Source organism: Strix aluco, chromosome 1 (genome assembly GCF_031877795.1).
Source record: "Strix aluco isolate bStrAlu1 chromosome 1, bStrAlu1.hap1, whole genome shotgun sequence".
Classification (NCBI taxonomy): domain Eukaryota; kingdom Metazoa; phylum Chordata; class Aves; order Strigiformes; family Strigidae; genus Strix; species Strix aluco.
Genome location: NC_133931.1, coordinates 31,943,565 through 31,962,210, shown reverse-complemented (window position 1 = coordinate 31,962,210; position 18,646 = coordinate 31,943,565). Strand labels below are relative to the sequence as shown.

Genomic DNA, 18,646 nt, shown 5'->3' with positions numbered 1-18,646 from the left:
TTCCTTCTTGTGCACAGGGAGACTACTCCTCCACTGCCGGGCAAGAGCAGGACAGGAAAAGTGTTGCTGGCTTCATGCATCAGGAAGACCAGTTTTACAGCATGAGCCTGGAAGTGGGAAACCATAGTCACTAGCTAAAGGCTTCACTTAAAATTCACAGGGCCAGAACTTAAAATTCAAGGGCCACATTCCTGTCCTGTGTGTCTTAACTCATGTTATGGTGTCTAAATATCTGCCTTCTGGTCAAAGGGAAGGAATTCAGTCCTGTTTGTAAGGAAGCTGATGCAAAGGCTATCACTGACTGGCTGATGCACTGACATTCAGGGCTGTCAAAAAACTAAAGTTCACATAAACAAGTAGCGAAAGTTATACACAAGGGTTTTATTACATGAATAATTTGACATACTCCGCGGCAGTCAGATACAAGTGCATTTAATTAACGTTTTGTGGACATCATAACAGTCGGAATATTTCAGCTGAACAGTCAGTATTTGGCTGAATTCAAGCCAGTGCAATTCATGACATAACCATAAACAGGAAGTTACAGGTCTACAATGAGGTTAGACTAGATAGCAACAGCATATTTATTGTCACATCAAAGCATTACAAAGTATGAAAGCCCAATATTTCAACTATCTCTAAAATGGTATTTGTACAAACCTGTCATAGATACCTAAATGTAAGGATTCGTCGCATCAGTAATGGATCATGACTTTCTCTATTTTTGGGAGTTATTTCAATATTCAAAACTATTTGGGGCAACAAGAAGAAATGTAAACATCTGATGGTCCTTTGAAAGTCCCTTCTGAGAAAATACATTGTGTGCCACAGGAAAAGTGCATTCTAACTGGTGTGTCTGCTATGGCCAGTTTGACTCAAATTCACATAGCACCAGGTATTTATCCATTTCTGCAGTAAAAAGTTAGAAAATCTTTGTATTAACTCAGAAAAGAGAAAACAAAGTCAAAAGTTTTTTTCTTTTTCTTTCTTTAGAGGAACAATAATTAAATAAAAAAACCCCCACCCAACATTTAAACAGTTACCTCTTATGTACAAAGGAACCAACAGCTAGCAAAGCGCATAGCCAGTGAACAGTCTTTATTATTTTTTTCCTTCAGGTTCATGTACCTGAATATATGAGTTTATTTACAGGTGGACAGGTATCCACAGAAGTAATAATCAGAATACTTCTATTTGGCTAAAAGTTGTATAAAAAAAGACAAAACACTTTTTTCAAATACTTTCCAAATATATATATATATATATTAAAAGTATTCAGTATTTCAGTTAGTGCCAGAGTTGGAAGCTCTTTCTCATTTTAAAAAGTTAATTTTGTGACAGTGAGTGACAGCAAAGGACTGACGGTTGCAGTCAGAGCTTTGATTTGAGGGACTGCAGCTGGAGCTACACCAGGCCCACGGGGCAGCTGCAGATTGCAGAGAAATGCAGTAGTGTCTTTCTGTTGCTGTTATAGGGCACATCCTGGTGTCGGAGACCTGCCAGCCCCAGAGAGCCTCCCGAACCCCACTGAGCATCCCTACAGCCACCTCTGCGTAACCCTCCTGGGGGCAGCTCCTCCACTGGTAGGAAGGGTCACAGCTATGGGAGATACGGAGCCGATAACCGCTGAAGACCTGCCCTCAAGCATTTGTTTCAAGTCATTGGGTTCTGTGGATCATGTTGGATCATTCCCTGGTAAGGAATATATTTTTCTATTGAGCAATATACAAAAAGCACTCCATTTTTTTAAAAGGACAGTGTTTTAAAAAAAAACCAACACAAAAACCTCTGAAGTAGTAGAAATATTCTTTATGCAAAAGGACAACTAGCACGGGCAGGTAGCTCAATAAATGGGAAAACATAATTTTCACAATTCTTGTAAAGAATATAAAATTAAAGGCCTTAGCCCATCAAATACAAATACATACTGCAAAAGTATTTTTTAATTAAACATAACCTAGACGAGTACACATCTCTGGATAGATAAGAGTACTACTGCCTTCATACTGGTATCAAATATTTAAATAGTTTGCATATAAACAAAATCTTTCTTTGTTATTGAGTCCAGAGGCTTGCTTTACTCTAAAGCAAGGATATTCTCATTACTTCTATTTTTTTGTATTTCTTCCTGTAGGATAAACTGTAAGAAACACACTTCGTTTATTGACCAGACTGGGCTGATGTATATTACAGCAACAACCCAAAATTTAAGTAAGAATGTTGCATGCAATATCTTTTTCCTTCATTTAATTGCACCAGCTACAAGAACAAGACATCCCTTTTTCCTCTTTCCTACTCCCTCCTAACTGATGGTATACTAAAAACAAGGTCTGATCCTTTGTCTCTTACACATCCCAGCCCTGAAGTCCAGTCAATGATTAGGATGAAGTATTGAGTGTTTTGAGCAATGTATCATCTGGGGCAGCAGCTCTCAGCCCTGAGCCCACAAGCCCCGAGGAGCCGCCCATGCCTCCCGAGTGGTGTGCTGCAGAGCACAGTGGAGAAGTGGTGGTAAGAACGAAACTGGGCTGGCAGGGTGGCTGAAAAGGCTCTCCAGAGGGGGAGGATCATGGCTGCAAGCCCAATTTGCAGTAGCCTCCTCCTCGGCATAGCTTGTTGTACTGTTGCTGCAAACTCCTACTGACCCCGTGTGAGAGAGCAGCTGCTGGTCCCGCTCTGCTGCCCGAGCGTGCAAGACGCTGAGCAAAGTGCAAGAGGTGCCGGGGCTGGAGCAGCTCTGGCTGAGCGAGCACAGGTACCACGTGCCTCTGCCTGGCCACGCGGGGCCCAGGAGTCCAAACTGGTCTCCCAGAGCGTGCCAGGTCCCTGCCTTGGCCACGGGCCCCCGGCCACTCTGCTCCTGGGGCCCTGCAGCTCAGCGCTCCGCCGTCCTGCGTCTCGGGTTTTTGGAGAGCAGAAACAAGACAGGAGACAAACATCTCCTAAAGGAGATGAGAGCACCTTCAGCTCCTGAAGTTTAGGGGTTGCTAACCTAGGGGAAAAGGTTGGAGTGGACTTAATTCAAGATACAGGATGTAGCTGTATGAAAATGCATAGTTTGTACATATACATTCATTTACAAAGATCAAAGGAAAGTTCTTTGCTATGCAGTTTAATCACCATCTGCTTTCAACAAAAATGTGACCTGACAAAGCTACAGGAGACCAGTTAAGCACACAGCTTGGGAATTAATGGTAGCTGAATGGCATTTCCCAAATAAGGAATTAGCTTCTTTTTCTTCTTGCTTTTTTGAGATAATTTTAAGTTGGTTTTCACTCAAAAACTGTTGTTTCTGTAATAATGTATAACAGATTTTGGAATTTCAAGAGATTCCAACTCAACCGTGGTCATCTGAGTATTAGCGTAGCCTGCTCTGAGGTTTATTAACAAGTACAAGGCCTGTAAGACCAACAAGCAAACCAACGGAAATCTGGTTTTAACGATGGTGTGTGAGATAGATTAAAACGCAATTCTTCTAAAATGCTGAAATTCTAGTTCAGTAGCCAGTAGTGCTTTTTTGCTTTTTTGGCAATAGCTGAGCTAGTGTTTAGAAAATTCTACCAGTTTGCTCACTTTTGCTTTTATTTCAGTTAACACTTTCGAACTCAGCTGCTTCCTATGAGGAATGTGTATTGTCCTGAGCATCCCTGAACGTACAACAGTGATGTACCAGGCAGGATGGGCTTAAAGACAAGGAGAAAACCTGGGTTTAAATGATCTATTTTAATCCTATTTTCCATTTGTGCTTTTTCTGAAGAACAATTGCTTTCTCACTTGTGATACTTACTAGAACACAGTGGTTTGCTACTATACATAATGTTAACAAAGATCACTGCCTTTTACTAATCAAGATGTTTTATAAATATTTAATTCAGCAATGAATTGACTTTGTTCATGATACTTCACCTTCATGTTTCTTCATGTTCTTTTTACTTAGGAAAAAATGTGGTTAATCACTTACTAGATGGCCTAAGATTCTTCCCTGCAATTTTTATTCAACCATATCTATGAAAATGGCACAAAATAATTTTGAAGCTAGAAAAAAACAGCATTCACATGCAGAAGAGTAAATTTATCAAATATTTTGCCATCTAAGTGAAGAAATGTTGCCTGTAGCTAGTGAACTGATCATTCACTGGGAGATGAAAAAGCAGAAAATATTTTTTCCATAAAAACAATGAATATCAAAAGTGCAAGAGAATGAGATTTGTTCATTCTAAAACACAGTGACCAGAAACAAACTATTCGTTACCTGAATTACTTGAAGAACTTGAGAAAAATATACCCCTTTTCGATTTTTAGAAAATGTTACTCTGTCCAAAGCTGGTTTAGTGCATTAATAAAGCCCAGAAGCTAGTGCTTTTCAAATTAGTAATTCAGTAGTCTATCTTTAAAGTTTCAAGTGCAAGCACATACTCATTAGTATTTTTAACTCAATTATTTTCATAAACTTTTAGGCATTAATATACACAGTGCTAATTTTGAAAATGTATTTAATTTAAGGAAAATATCTGAAATGTTTGGAGCGTTATGACTTGTACTGAGAATGACTCCCTACAGATCTGAAGTTTGTTAGAAGTTCTCTTGGTTCAGCAGGCAGAATCGACTCAGATGCAGGCACAAAGATTTTAACATTTCTTTTTTCATATAAAGTAACAGCAAAATTCTTACAGGAACTTTGTAGAGCCCTTAGTCTGTATGTTTTTGATCTAGCACTGAAACATTTTCAGTGGCAATAGATTGCAGAGGCTTTTTGATGAGTTATGGCCAAGGTCCTCTGAATGCTGGAGTTCTCTCCAGCTGCTGGTGCTACAGGGAGGCAGTGGGAGTTTAACGAAGGTCTGCACGGTGGCATTTTGTTGTTCTGTTTTTTTATCTTAAGAAAACAAAAAGCACCTGCTTCTAATAAAAAACATTTTTTTGCTATGTAAGTCACCGGTGAAAGTTCCGTATCTGAATCTGCAACGCTGGCCCACAGACTGCCCCCAGAGGGCAGAATCAAGTAAGATTGCAAAGGAGCATCATCTACATGCAAGAGTCTTCTCTTTAAGCTTTCCTTCAAACATACGTGAAAATACAGAAACCAGTCAGGCAACAGAACTGTTATTTGTGCTGCCTGATGGACCGCCACCTTGGAGTAGGCCTGTCCCTGCTCTGGCTCCTCAGCCAAACACTAACTGAGTTTTCAGACACCCTGTGCTTAGTGCAAAGGTTTTAAGCTTAATTTTTCCACAGTTGCAACACCTCATCTCTGTGGTAGGATGTGGAGGTAACATTAATGTATGCTTTCTCTTCAGCACAGGTGTCATGGTGCTCACCAGTGTTAAACAGGAAGCCACTGGCATTGTGCTTGTTGTGCTCCGGGAACTCCCGTTAGTCCCTGAAAGGACACAACAGCTTTACAGCATGCAGAAATACCTGGATCTTGCACATCTTTTGTACGTGAAGCTGAAGCTTGATGAAAAATGGCAAGATGATACATTTGCAGCTCAAGGTGAGAGTGTACTCATGCTATAGGAGCAGCAGTTAGCTTTTACCAGTTTTACCAATGGATGTAGAAATGAAAAAGCAGAATGTCTGAAAGTCTCTTAAAAGGAACAGGGGACTCTGGGAGGTGGCTGACAAAGCGCTTTTGAGGGATTTCACATCATGGTGTCAAGGACTACAGAGCTGTGCGTGGTCTGTGCACACACACACTCATCAGCCTGGGAGTGGGGAGCCCAGGAAGGACTCACCCTGGGAAGAAAGTGAGAGCATCGCCCTCTCTCTCCCTCCCTCCCATCTTTACTGCCGTGTGCTTTGTTTCCCAGTCACTGCAGACTTCCACTTTTCTAGGTGTGATTTGGAATAAAGAGTTTGGACAAAGTAAAAGTAAAAAAGGTCTTTATTTTTCAATATACTCCACAAGATTTGAGGGGATTCTGTGCTGGGGTAGAGTAGCTGTTCTTCATTTAAAGCACTGAAACTGGCATCTACAAATTCTTAAGCTAAACTACATGCAATAGTATTAGGGCTGTAAGTTTAACACCAAAAACAGAGGGAAGACGAGTTCTTCACTAGCTCATTTAGGAACAAGAAGATTGTCTTTAGGACACCAGTTCCCAAAATAAGAGGGGATGAAGGCAGGAAAAACCAAATAGAAATACCATTGTCAACCTGGAAGTGGGCCTGTAAGCATAAGAGTTTGGAGAGCTACTGTTTAAAGCAGGAAAATACATACTCGCATACGGCTTCTGGTGGCATCTTGTACTTGCATGAGTTCAGCCCCTCCAGAGACAAGGGCCTTCTCAGGCTTCCCCCTATACAGCACTGCATTAGCTACTGAAAAACATATCTCTCTGGTAATTAAGTTAAACTGATTTCAATTTTTCTGTGAGCTCTTTCCATTTTAAACTGGCTTATTAAATAGTTTTATACTTCTTTAAACTAGATTAGGCTAATTTTTTTAAGACCCATATCAATTAAGCTAATGCAGGTTTTGCATATAAGCAAATCCAGTGTCTAGAACTTAGTCTCCTGCTTATTCATATTCCATTTTAAACCATGCTATTCATTAATGTATTGAATTTACCAAATGCTAAATCATTTCAGAAGCTATAATATTTCTCAACATATCAATTATAAAAATGTCTCTCACCTAAAGAGTTTATTCGCTGTATTTTATGGAACTTGCATTTTTATAAAAACATCTTAGTTTCATGATTAATTTCTAGTTAAAACTAGATTAACAAAACCTTTATTGTTTTGTATATCAAAAATACATGGCCCAACAAGTGAAAAAATACATAAAGTGCAATGCAGAGCAAATTAAAGCTCAGTAATTTTACACTGAGTGAAAGAGGAAATACTCTGGTTCGAAAAACAGTAATTCAGAAAAAATTTTTTTAAAAAAAGAACTGAAATTTACTTTATATTCTCAAAACCAATATTTGATAGGAAACAAAGGAAGAACAATATATGTGGGAAGGTATTTCCCTTTTGTGACTGAAGCGAGACAAAAGGATGCACGGATCTAGATACTGCAGTCTTACGCAAGCAGAGTGTATTAGAAATCCTATATTCATAAAATCTGCTCAACTGGGCTTTTGTGTTCCTACAGCTGCTTAACTTGTGCTAAATTCACCCCCTTCTATGATGGAAATGCTTTCCTTACATAAAATAATACATGAGCAGCAGATGACATGAAAACATAATTGCTTTTTTCACAAGGTTTAAAAAAAGTAGTGCAATTGATGCTGACAGTTACCTTCCTTCAGTTACCTTATGAACCTTTACCTTTTCCCCCGCATTCCCATCGCTATTACACTGATGCTATAATAAAAAGAGGCTAAAAAACTGCACTAGCAAACAGCTGAGGATCTTCCCTATTTGCTGCCGTGTCTGGATAAGAAGTATCCCCTGATTTCCTGCAGCCCCGAGATGTCATACAGAGATCACATCTCCTCACCCTGCTATAACCCTTGCATGGCCTGAGATACCCTCAATTACATCAGACTGGCTCCAGGATGCCCCTGGGGTCAGGGGAGGAGCAAGGTCCAGTAAGGTTGCTTTTCATGTCCCTTGACTCCTCCAACATCGGCTTAGCAAAACCATGGCACAGTTAAGACTCATTGCATGTAGGATTATTGATCTAACTCCTCTCTCTTCCCTTACAGGCTCTGTTTCGTATCAAAATCAATGCTGTTTTAATGGTATTCGAGTAGTGCTAAGCAACTGGCCATTAGTGGAGCTCTCCTGAGCTAGCTGCTGTAGGAGCTTGTGCAAGTCCAGGCCCTTAACGAGACTCCAGCCAAGACAGGGTGGGATAAATGCAGTATTATCATGCCTGCCACATGAAGAGCAGAGGTACAAACCCAGCAAGCCATGTACTGATCTAGCCTGTAGGCATTTTATATAGAGCTACACTTCTTGGATTGGCTCAAGCCAGCATAACCCGGGATATTTCTCTCTAGAAATGTCTCTGCCAGGGAGTAGGATCCGCTCTTTCAACAGTAGCACAAGCTTATGCCAACTTAACCTGCTGCGGAACTACAGTGTTAGGTGAAATGTAGAGATCTAAATCTAAAATAATATTCCCCAAACCCCATGACTAACAAAGATGATGTCTGGTTCCTTGCAAATGCAGGAGTGGCTGGTGCTGTGTCAGAAATGCCACTGGAAAGTGATGAGGCAGTGCCCCCTTTATAAAAGTCTACTAATAAAACACTCACTTAGGAAGTGGAATTGCTGGGAAGGAGTTGGAAAGAGCCTCCTTTACCTGTGGGTCAAACTCACATTGGTCTGGTTTTAGGGCTCTTTGCTGGGTTCCAGCAAGTCTTGGGAAAAGGATTTAGTTAAGGTTACGGGGCTTCACGAGAGCCCAGACAGGAGCACGCTCCCACTGGCTAGTCAGGGAGCTGCAGCGTGGCTCTGCAAGGAGGGAAACCACCACTTCTCAATTCAGCTCTGAGAATGCTGTAATTTATTCAGTGACCTTCTGTAACACAAAAGTTCTCCAATGTTTTTTTTTTTAATCTCTGAAAGAAAGAATATTCTTCTAAAGAGCGTTCTGTACTGTGGGTCACAAATAAATGCAGATAACCCCCTCCCTCAAGCTGGACACAACAAATGGAGCACTTGCTCCAGCTGACAGCACACGGACTATGGTGGTGACTCCCTTCACGACAGGCTGGCTATCCTGGACCCCATTCTGAGAAACCTCCTTCTCCCCAGCCCTGGTATCAGTAGGATGGATTACAGACTGAATACCATGTGCTTAACAGCTCTTAAATCTGTCACTAAGTGACACATCCAAAGTCCTGCCACTTTGGTATTACTAGAAACTGAGCCAAGATCTTCCAACAGCCCTGTAAACATGCCTAGGTACATATCCATCCCTCTCACAAAGCTTAACAGCAAAAATCTCTTCTCAAGCACTCAGAAAGGAAGATTCACAATTTCACACTCCCAATTACAGTGGAAATAGTCACACAGAGGAAAACCCAAGTGCCTTCGTTCTACAACCCTTAACCGTGTGAGCAGTCTAGTCAATGCACTCATTCACGGGAATAATTGCAACTCTCCTGAGAAAATCTGTAAAGCTTCAAGGGCTCAACTAGTTACAATGTTATCTGCATTTTGCTCTTAATTGTGTAACAAGACTTTTTATCAAGCTCGTAATTTAAAAAAAAAACACCAAACAACTTCTGTAATTGACTGCTTAAGACTAGTTTCCTGCTACTGGGATCCAATTCCGAGCAATTTTGTTTCAGGTCTTACCTGACTGGCTCAAGCCTCTTTTGACTAATGTCTCTAAAGTGGAGTTTGTTGTTTGGCCCTTTGCTAGAAGTCAGTCAAAGAGGGAGACAACCGAACAGCCTTCTGTTCAGCAGATCTGATTATTTTTGTCTTTCAGTTAATTCTGGACTCTGAGCATAAGACAAAAACAGTAAGAGAGATGGGAAAACGACGTGTATGTCATTACTTAACAGCAAAAAAAAAAGGTGTAAGATAGCAAGACACACTGTACTTGGCAACCTGTATTCTGCTGACCCCATGTTGCAGATGGAGAGAAGTATGTGAGCGAAGCTTTTAGTTTGATTGTTCAAACCCTCTTCATAACTGAACAACGAACCTTCAATGTAATCTTTTCCTATATAACCTTATGCTTGCATGAACTCTCCACATAAGTCAGAGCAGATCATGTTGTATGATCTCATTCAGACTGTACAGTTTGATGAAGAAGTATGTCAATTTTAAAAGTTATTTTCAAAAGAATACGATTTCAAGCCATGTATTGGTGCTTTAGGAATGTCTTCACAATCAGAATACAAACAAATAAAACCCAATAATAAAATGCAAGAGATGAAGCAAACACTGAACACTGAAGTGGCACTTTCATGATATCACGGGATATTTCAGACTACTGTAACCAAGGGCAATGTATTTTTTTCTTTCAGTAATCCAGAATTTGTACAGCTCTGTAAAGGTGTTTAAGGTTACTTCTGCCATGTAAACCAACATACCACTATTCTATGTGATTTACAATTTCCCCTCTCTTCCTTTTTGGTTCTTCGGAAATCGCAAATTCTGTTTCATAACGTATAATAAATGGTTATAAAATTATACCAACGTTATCATTTCAGAGAGGTAATAAGAACCGAGTGCTATAGTCAGTTTTAAAAGAGTGCACATTTTGCAGTGATGTACAAACACACACCGCTTGTTTCCATAATTTAGCCCTTTGTAAATATTGCACCTTGTTAATAAGGCTACTGTCTATTTTCTTTTAACACTAAAAATTACACATAGACAACACCATTTGTGGCTTAAAAGCACAGTATTCCTAAAGTTCTTAGGTAAACTTGTTTATTTCCTTGCATACTCAGAGATCCTATGCCTCCAGTTGCCTGGAGGAGTGTTGAGCGTACAGGGAATACAGATGGAACTATAAATTTATATAACGTGACCTGCTTGTCATGCAATTTTTTCTGATGTGCTCAAATACATTCCTTTGAACTTGATGGCAAATAGACACCTCTTACAAACCTAAGCAATGCTTTCACATGCTGAAATGTACAGTTAAACTTGTCTTCTCACTTTCTCTTTGCAATACAAAAAATAATTTAAAAAAGAATTCTCTAGGTTTGTGTGGTCTTCTAAATACAGATAAATTGTGTAAAATCAGAAAAAACAGATTGTCTTACAAAGTGCGTATTTCAAACAAAGCTGTATCTGCTCTTGCCAAGGCCTGATTTCAGAAGAGTGTAGAAGTATGTGTGCCTGACTTCAGAAACACATATAGTCTCAACAGCAAACTCTGCTTGAGTGCTCTGATGAATCTGAGCCTGTATTTTGTTGGAATACCAGTAGCTCTACCTCTGTGCAGCCATACCTGCTAATTTATAGATTAAGTGCACCCCTTTCCTGAAAGATTTGCTGCAATTACTGTAAGAATGAATTACTACAGTTAAATACTTATACTAAAAATTCTGCTGCCAGGTGCTATTTACATTTTTAGTTCTTTATATTGAAGATTCTGATTTTTATTCACTCCAATATAAATGTTTGGGCATTTGCAGAATGGAGTCCCTGGACACAGGAAAAAGAGTTGATAGGAAAAATTATTACGGACCAGAAATAACTTCTTTGTGGACAAATAAAGAACAATTTGAGAATGTGTACATGTATTCCTTCAAAATACTGGTAACATGGTTCAATAAAACCCTGGGTTTACTGAAGCTGATACCTTTGCAGGTATAAAAAAAAAAAAAAATAGGTGGTGGCACATTTTCTTTTCATTTCATGTAGAATTAGCACTTTGCAAAGTGGAGTACTCACCACCTCCAGGATATCATGCTAACATATTATTTTTTGCTTGCTGAAGTAATTCGGTAAGAAGTAATCCAGTTATAGACAAAGGATGCTTTGACCAAGTAACTATATAAACACGAAGCCTTTATATTTACAGTATATCCTGAAAAGATTTATACAAATGTATAGATTTATATTATAATTAGGTTATGGCTCAAGCTCATTTTCTATATATCATCTAACTTTTTTTTTCCTATTTGGAACTTCCTAAGCTATAGCATTAAGTAAGACCACATTCACTAATTAGTGCTTCCTTCTAATTTTAGTAATTCAGGTAGTGACATATTGCTCTTTAAATTTTGCCTAGAATAGAAAAAAAAATCAATTTCTTAGCCATCTTCCGTTCAAATAAACCTACATCCTGCCTTACAGCCTTCTTATGTTCCCTGAGGAAATTTGTACCACCTATCTTTTTTTTCCCCTGTCTTCCCAAGGCAGTTTTTTACAAACATTTTAGTAACTTTTGTTTATCTGACCATTACACATCATGTATTAATTGCTGCAGGGTGTAATATACTAAGATAAGGACTCCAAAGTCAAACCTGATTTTTTTGAGGATTGGCAAATGGTAAACACTAACATTCATTTTAAAATGTTTGAGTCCATCTTTAGCATTGAATTACATCAAGAATTTGGATTTAATCTTGAAACCCTACCTCATTAGTATAATACTGGGTATATGCCCAAGTAACAGGAAAGCTGAAACAGCATTTCTATTGCTAAATTAATTTCCCTCAAGGGTATATTAGAGCTCTCACATTCAGATTCAAACATGGAAGGAAATACAATTCTTTGTGTTAAGATGTGTTACAAAAAAGCAGAACGCTGGCTTGTTAATCGATTTATCCATTCCCTTACATTTCATCAGCTGACTGGCCAAATGAATTCTTGCTGTGAGTATGAGCAAGCATAGGAGAAAACGGTATTTTGTTTTGCTTGGTGCCATCAGAAACAGACTGATTTCTGTTTTCAGGGTCTTTCTGGATTGCTATTAAAAATGGTCTGTGTAAAGCGCAAAGAACATGACTAGTGTTTTTCATATTGAGGAATAAACTCAAAAAGTTGCAAGTGGAAGATACACATCTTCTTTAATCTTGCATTTGGATGAAAGTGAGAGCGTGGTCAATGCGAAAGCACCGTAGTCTAAGATGGAAAAAACAGTTCAAGCGGGTACCATCAACTATAGGTGTACGGTGGTTTTTTTGCAGTCTTGAAGCTCTTCAAGCTCCACACAGATGCAGACAAGGGCTGCTTACATCTAGCAGATACAGAATATATTTAAAGCCTCAGCTTGATTAATTTTTGCTCATGACTTACTCTCTAGCTATTTTGCTAAAGATGCCATAAAACTCTCCTGAACTTATACTAGAACAAACTCTACGCTATGATGCTTTTCAACAGCCCACAGTTATATACCAGAAAAATCCTGACAAATGCAGATTAATTCCCATACTCCATACAGGTCTCGGTTCCAATACTACCACCTTATAGGAAGAGTGAATAAAGTGTAAATCTAAGACCAAGATGAGACTTTACAAATGTTTCCTTATCAAAATATTCCTAAGAAAAGGCACAGCACAACTTTCTCCAACATGACTGAAGTTTGAACGAACAGAAACAAGCCTCACTGGCAACCTCTTATGTTTCTGCACATGGCTAGCAAGCTTCTCATTTTATGTCCTGTTTCTGAGATGGTGTTTCAACATATTTACAGGCAGGGGAAGAAAGAAATTGCTTTGTATTGCCACACTTACAGTGATTGTCCTGAATTCTCAGTAGGGCCACTCTAGCTGGTCCCAGACCACAGCAAGAAATAGAAAACCATCCCGACTCACTGGATCAGAATGAATGAAAAAATAGAAAATCAGTGACAAGGACATCTGGGATACTGCATGGAGCTGGAATCCATTCTTGCATGCAGGTTCTACAAGAACTTTTGGCGAAAGCTTTGTCTCTTGTTGTGTTGCCTACCTAGTCATTATCTTCAAAAAATGAAGGGGAGAAGGAATGAAGAAAGTGATTTTGGTGATAGTGAATGGATTCAAGGAATCTGCAGATCATTAGATAGCTAACATTCATAACAGGGTAATGATTTGGAAAAAGTAATTCAACAGACAGGCATTCTGCTCAGCTTATTCACACAAGCAGGGCTTACAGGTCTGGCTTACATCACAACAGATACCTGCTAGGCGACGACTTGTACCAGGTAAAAGTAAGTGTAAACCTGCAAACTGGAATGGAAGAGGGTTTTTTGCTCACTTTGCATCTTGTGTATCCTGTTATATTTGTGCAAGGCACTAGAGAATCAGGCACATTGTTTTGGGTGGAAACCATTTTATGACTAAGATGATCCGAGTTTATAATGTCCAATAGCTTCACAAGGGAGCAGGTGGAGCACACATTTTAAAAATTGCCATTAAAATTTCTCACTTCTAAAATTATCTCTTTTTCCAGATCTTTTGGAGGATGGCATAAATGGGAAGTGGGAAATAGCTTTGTTATAGCAAGAAAACTTCTGAAGAAAAATATTTGGGATCTATACGGTTGATCTCCACTCTGATACTGACAGTGGCAACTTCTGTTACCAGCATCAATACTAGTAAGTGGTTAAACCCAATAAAATAATCCTTCCATTTTTATATCTCAGGGGGAAGTTCTGGCTCTTGACATACATGAACCCACATCCAAATCCCTGTAGCACTCAGAGACTGGGTGATGTGTTCACGCTGTTCTTTCTGACTTCTCCGGGAGGTCAGAGACAATGACCTACCTCCCACAGAGAAACCGAAAATAGGGGAAAGGGCACGTGCCGATGATGATAAATGACCACAGCATTCAGGCTAGCTCTTCCTTGGGAAAACAAAGAAATCTGACTCTTTCGGAGAGGCTGGTGCAGAAGTGTGAGATGACTCGGATGCTGCGAGGACAGCAATGCAGCTTAAAGCAACACAGAAGCAAGAGACTGAAAAATGGAAGAGGTTATTCCAGATTATGCTCGGTACTGCCAGCACGGGAAAGGCTTTGCTGACATTTCTGTTCTTGCTGGGTGTGTCGGGAGGGCGGAAGGGGATCTCGACGGGCGCCGAAGTGCTCGTGTGACATGAAGTAATCCGAGTTCAAAGCACAAAGCGACAAGTGAACGCTTCATGCAGGTCCAGACGGCCGTGCCATCTCGCTACTGCTGGCCATGGCTGAGACACGGTAACTCGAGCAGTGCCTACTTTTGAATCAAAATGCCACAGCCATAAGATGCAAAACTGATTTAATATAAACTGCTGCTTAAAGGTTGTGTAAAAATACTGGCAATTTAGCTTTGTCCTGGCAGGATGTATCAAGTATCTTCTGTCCTCTGTTTTGTTAACACCAATTTTCTGTCCTGTTTTGATGATTTGTGGCTTTTGTGCCTATATGTAATCCACATCAAATTTGTACCAGAGGGCAATCTGGTCTGGCGACAAAACCATTCTTCCGTGCAGAAATTTATAAAGAATAATCTTATTACAATAATTCGTAAAGTGCCCTCGGGAAAGGTGCTCACAATGCCATGACATTATAGAAACAATATACAATCTGATACATTATTTTCAAAAAAATCCTCCAAAGCAAAAAGGGAGAATATAAAAGGAGGGGAACAACAAATATATAGGCAAATACTGTCAGTCTAACAATAGTCAAATTAATTATGGAACGCTTTATAATTAGTCTTGGAGTGCTTGTAAAAATGGGGGGGCAAATTGGCAGGAGTATCTTGGAAAAGTCCCAAATTGTCTAAGTTCTACCAAAGTAAATACACCATCAGCAAGCTCGGTGTTTGAAGACGAAATAACTATGAATTACTGTCAGGTATTTTAGTACAAGAAATTGAAAAAATACAACATCCAAAGAAAACCCATGACCCACATTTTACTAAGAAGGAAGAAGATAATACAGTGGCTATGTATATCCACTGACCTTTAGTGTCTTGGGTTTTATAAAGAAAACAATCTTTCTCCTCCCTGTTGATCCCAGATTTTATATATATATGAAAAACTATGTCTTATATATTAAGCTATATATATTACATAGTTATATATATGTATATAAAAACTCCTACACACACGTATGTGTATATATTTCAGGGTCTTAACAGATTTCAGAGTCTATTTTTCTTTTTTTTTTCCTCTAAATGACTTAGAGAACACAATCGGGCAAAAAGTCAATTAATTGCGTGCATGCAAGCGTTATCTTGCCACTTGTGCATGTAAATTACACAATTTGTAAACAACTGCAGAAATGGCATGCTCAAATTAGGCATCTGATTGCCCAATTAACTTGTTCAGAGAAAATCAGATGATAACCTTCGGTAGCTCATATTATAAATTTTACTTCTCAGTACTACTTTACTGAATTCATAATGTATATTCTAAACTGCATTGTTATTTTGTGCTTTTATACAGGCATAAGCAGTGATGCACGCTTAATAAAGCCATCAAGTGAACTCTGGACCAGATTTTACAAAGCTGTTTAGCTACCTGGAGTCCCCTTATTTCAGTGAGAATAAGCCAGCTTAGACAATTAAAAAAAGAAAAGATCTGGTCTAATTTCAAATGGTATGAAAAAAAAAATCCAGGAATTTGTGGGCCTCCATGCCTCTGTTAATCGGCAAAATTTTGCTTCTATGTCTTTGTTTGATTTTTTTAAGGTGTCTTGTTTTCTTTACCAGGCAAGTATTGTTTAACCGTATACATTCGTATCCTAGTAAATCCTTACTTTATTTTTGCATTGAAATAATTGTTAATTAATGGTAATTTCATACAAGTTGAGACAGAACACCAGCTTGCCATATTCTGGTGTATACTTTCGAACGGACAGAGAAACTAAAGTACCCAAATCTATTCAAAGTAGAGAAACTCGTTAATTTGTATATCAAATGAGTTAAGAAATGGACTTTTACCATAAATATGTTGCTCCTTTGCTGTTGTACTTCTTTTTCTGAGATGATGTTGTGGAAAGGGAGTATTTTCTTTCCTCTACCAATTTTTTGCGTCAAATAAATCTTAGCAACTTTAATAGGGAAAAAAAAAAAAAAGCTGAGCAAACCATTATCTTAACAACAATCTCTCAAATAAGAGATAAAGAAGAAAGAGCAGAACTGCTGGGCTGGATCGTGTCCCTGAATAGGTATTACATATAATCCTAGTGGCTGCATTTACCAGTCTTTTACAGGCCTCCTGCAGCAACAGACGTGCTGGTCCAACTCTTCATCCTCCCTCGGAAACAGGAGAGCGGTAAGAAAAGCTATGGGACCCCCATTATATTCTTACGGGTTTCAGTCAAGCATCACTGGATTTCTTCCCTCAGCTTCTTGTTGTGACAATACCTGCTGGTGACTTCCCATTGCTGCTTTTCTTCCTCTAGAGGATCAAAATCCAATTTGGTACTTAAATTACTTTGTTCCACTCCACTGGTCTGTGCCTGGTTTAAAAATCTTCCAGGAGCACTGCTTGTCCTTCTTGCAAATTCAGACTTTGCTTTTCTCCTATAAACAAACAAACGAAAATCCCAACTCCTCCCCACATCCCCTTTCCAAAAATATAATATAATCATGATCATTCGTATCAGGAGAATTACTTAGCAGTCTCCAGTCTTAGTACAGCTTTTGTTGAGAAAACTGTAGCTTATACAACTCTGAAGTGTTTATTAGAAAGCTTTCAAAAAGAGATCTTCATTTCAGGAAAAGAAAAATTGTTCAGTTTAGCAAAAACAGACATTCACAGCACAGAGACTGAAATGGTTAAAAATGATCCTAAGGAGCAAGTAGCTCACAGAGTTAGCAAAAAATTAATTTTTTCCTTTCTTTTACAGAAAAACACTAATAGCTGCTCTGGTTTCCATACTTAATAAGACAGTATTTTGTTGTATGTTCTTGGTTTTGCTTTTTTTTTTTTTTTTCTCTATTGCTCCACACAGGTTTTGATTAGTGCTTCTCCTTGGCTACAAGTGCTTCACTTTGAAATACAAAGCTCTTTTAAAAGAAAAAAACACCCCAAAAAACCAAAACCCCCAACACCACATCACTGGAGGGAAAATGGGAAGTGATACAGTGCAGCGGCAGCAATCTGGTTCTGCTGTTGTCCTCCCCCATCCCCAAATCCTCTGCATAATTTCAATCTTTAGTCGATGAACCTTTGGCAGGCCTTCTTCCATCGGCAGGCAGTACACCACATATCTCTGTTCTCCATCCCATAGACCTTCCGACACTTTTTCCCCTCCCCTCTAGGCTTCCTGTCAGAGAGAAAGGGAAGCTTGTTAAGGAGAGGCTTTTGTAGCTTTGCTTTACCACCCTAAGATCAGGACAACAATCTCAATTGAGTGCAGCAGGCAGAGAACCCCCAGCATTCCAAAGGCATTTGGGATGTTTTCAAGTTAACCGAGAGCTGATGAAGCAGAAATAGATACGGCCGTGACTCCACAGCTCTGAGGGAGCAGTCTTTCTCCTCACCTGGCTCCTACAGCCTCTGCAGCAGCTGCCGAGCCTGCTCCTCTGCTCCAGCCAGCAAACCTGAGCAGCAGCGCTGCAACAAGTAACCCAAGGCTTGCTATAGCAGGGCCATCTGTCCTGGCATCTTTAAATGAAACAACTGTATGGACAGAATTGTTTAATACCTGTGTTACATGCTGCATGGCACACACGGGAATTAATTGTCTGGTGATTCCCCTCTTGCATACCTATATGTTTTTTGATTGCTGAACATTCATTAATGGGCACAATCCATGAATTGGGAAGATACTAAGTTTGTTTTGTAGCATATGCAATGATCTGAGAGTCATGAAGAAAATGAAAAGCATGAAATATTCCTTTTGTCTCATTTTAAGGGACAGTCACCTTAGGACTGTGAGAAATAAGGAGTTTCTTTACTGTAATAAGTTTAGTGTCATAGTTTGATTTTTTAACATAACTTTTGGAACACTTTTAAAGCAGACTCTGGTGAAACATCCGTTAGCTTTAAGGGAAATGAATATAGCTTATGTCTAGGAAGAAAAGGTATAAAAAAACCTTTGCTTTGGTCTAATTTATTGTAAGATATGGTTTCTTATAATTCAGTTGAAGCCAGATACCATACTGACTGAATGGTGATCAACACCCAAGACAACCCAGCCTTCAGGGAAAAAAGCAAAGCCACATAATAGTTCAGGATGCTTCTGCTGGAGCAGTGAACCTGAGCAGTGTTGCTTTACAGGGCAATTTAGACCAGCAATTTAGAACTCCAGACATGCCTGCCATAAGGCCTGCAGTTTTGCCTCACAGTCTGAC

At 39.2% G+C, this 18,646-nt stretch overlaps 1 protein-coding gene across 2 annotated transcripts in view; it reads right to left on the bottom strand.

The window, feature by feature from the left end:
* Nucleotides 1-361: 361 nt before the first annotated feature.
* ZNF704 (zinc finger protein 704) overlaps nt 362-18,646 on the bottom strand; it is a 110,920-nt gene continuing 92,635 nt past the window's right edge. For both annotated transcript variants that reach the window (XM_074816859.1, XM_074816869.1), the window contains one exon: nt 362-17,616. In XM_074816859.1, coding sequence (XP_074672960.1) covers nt 17,505-17,616 — 112 coding nt within the window. In that variant the 3' untranslated portion in view covers nt 362-17,504. The remainder of the gene's footprint in view (nt 17,617-18,646) is intronic.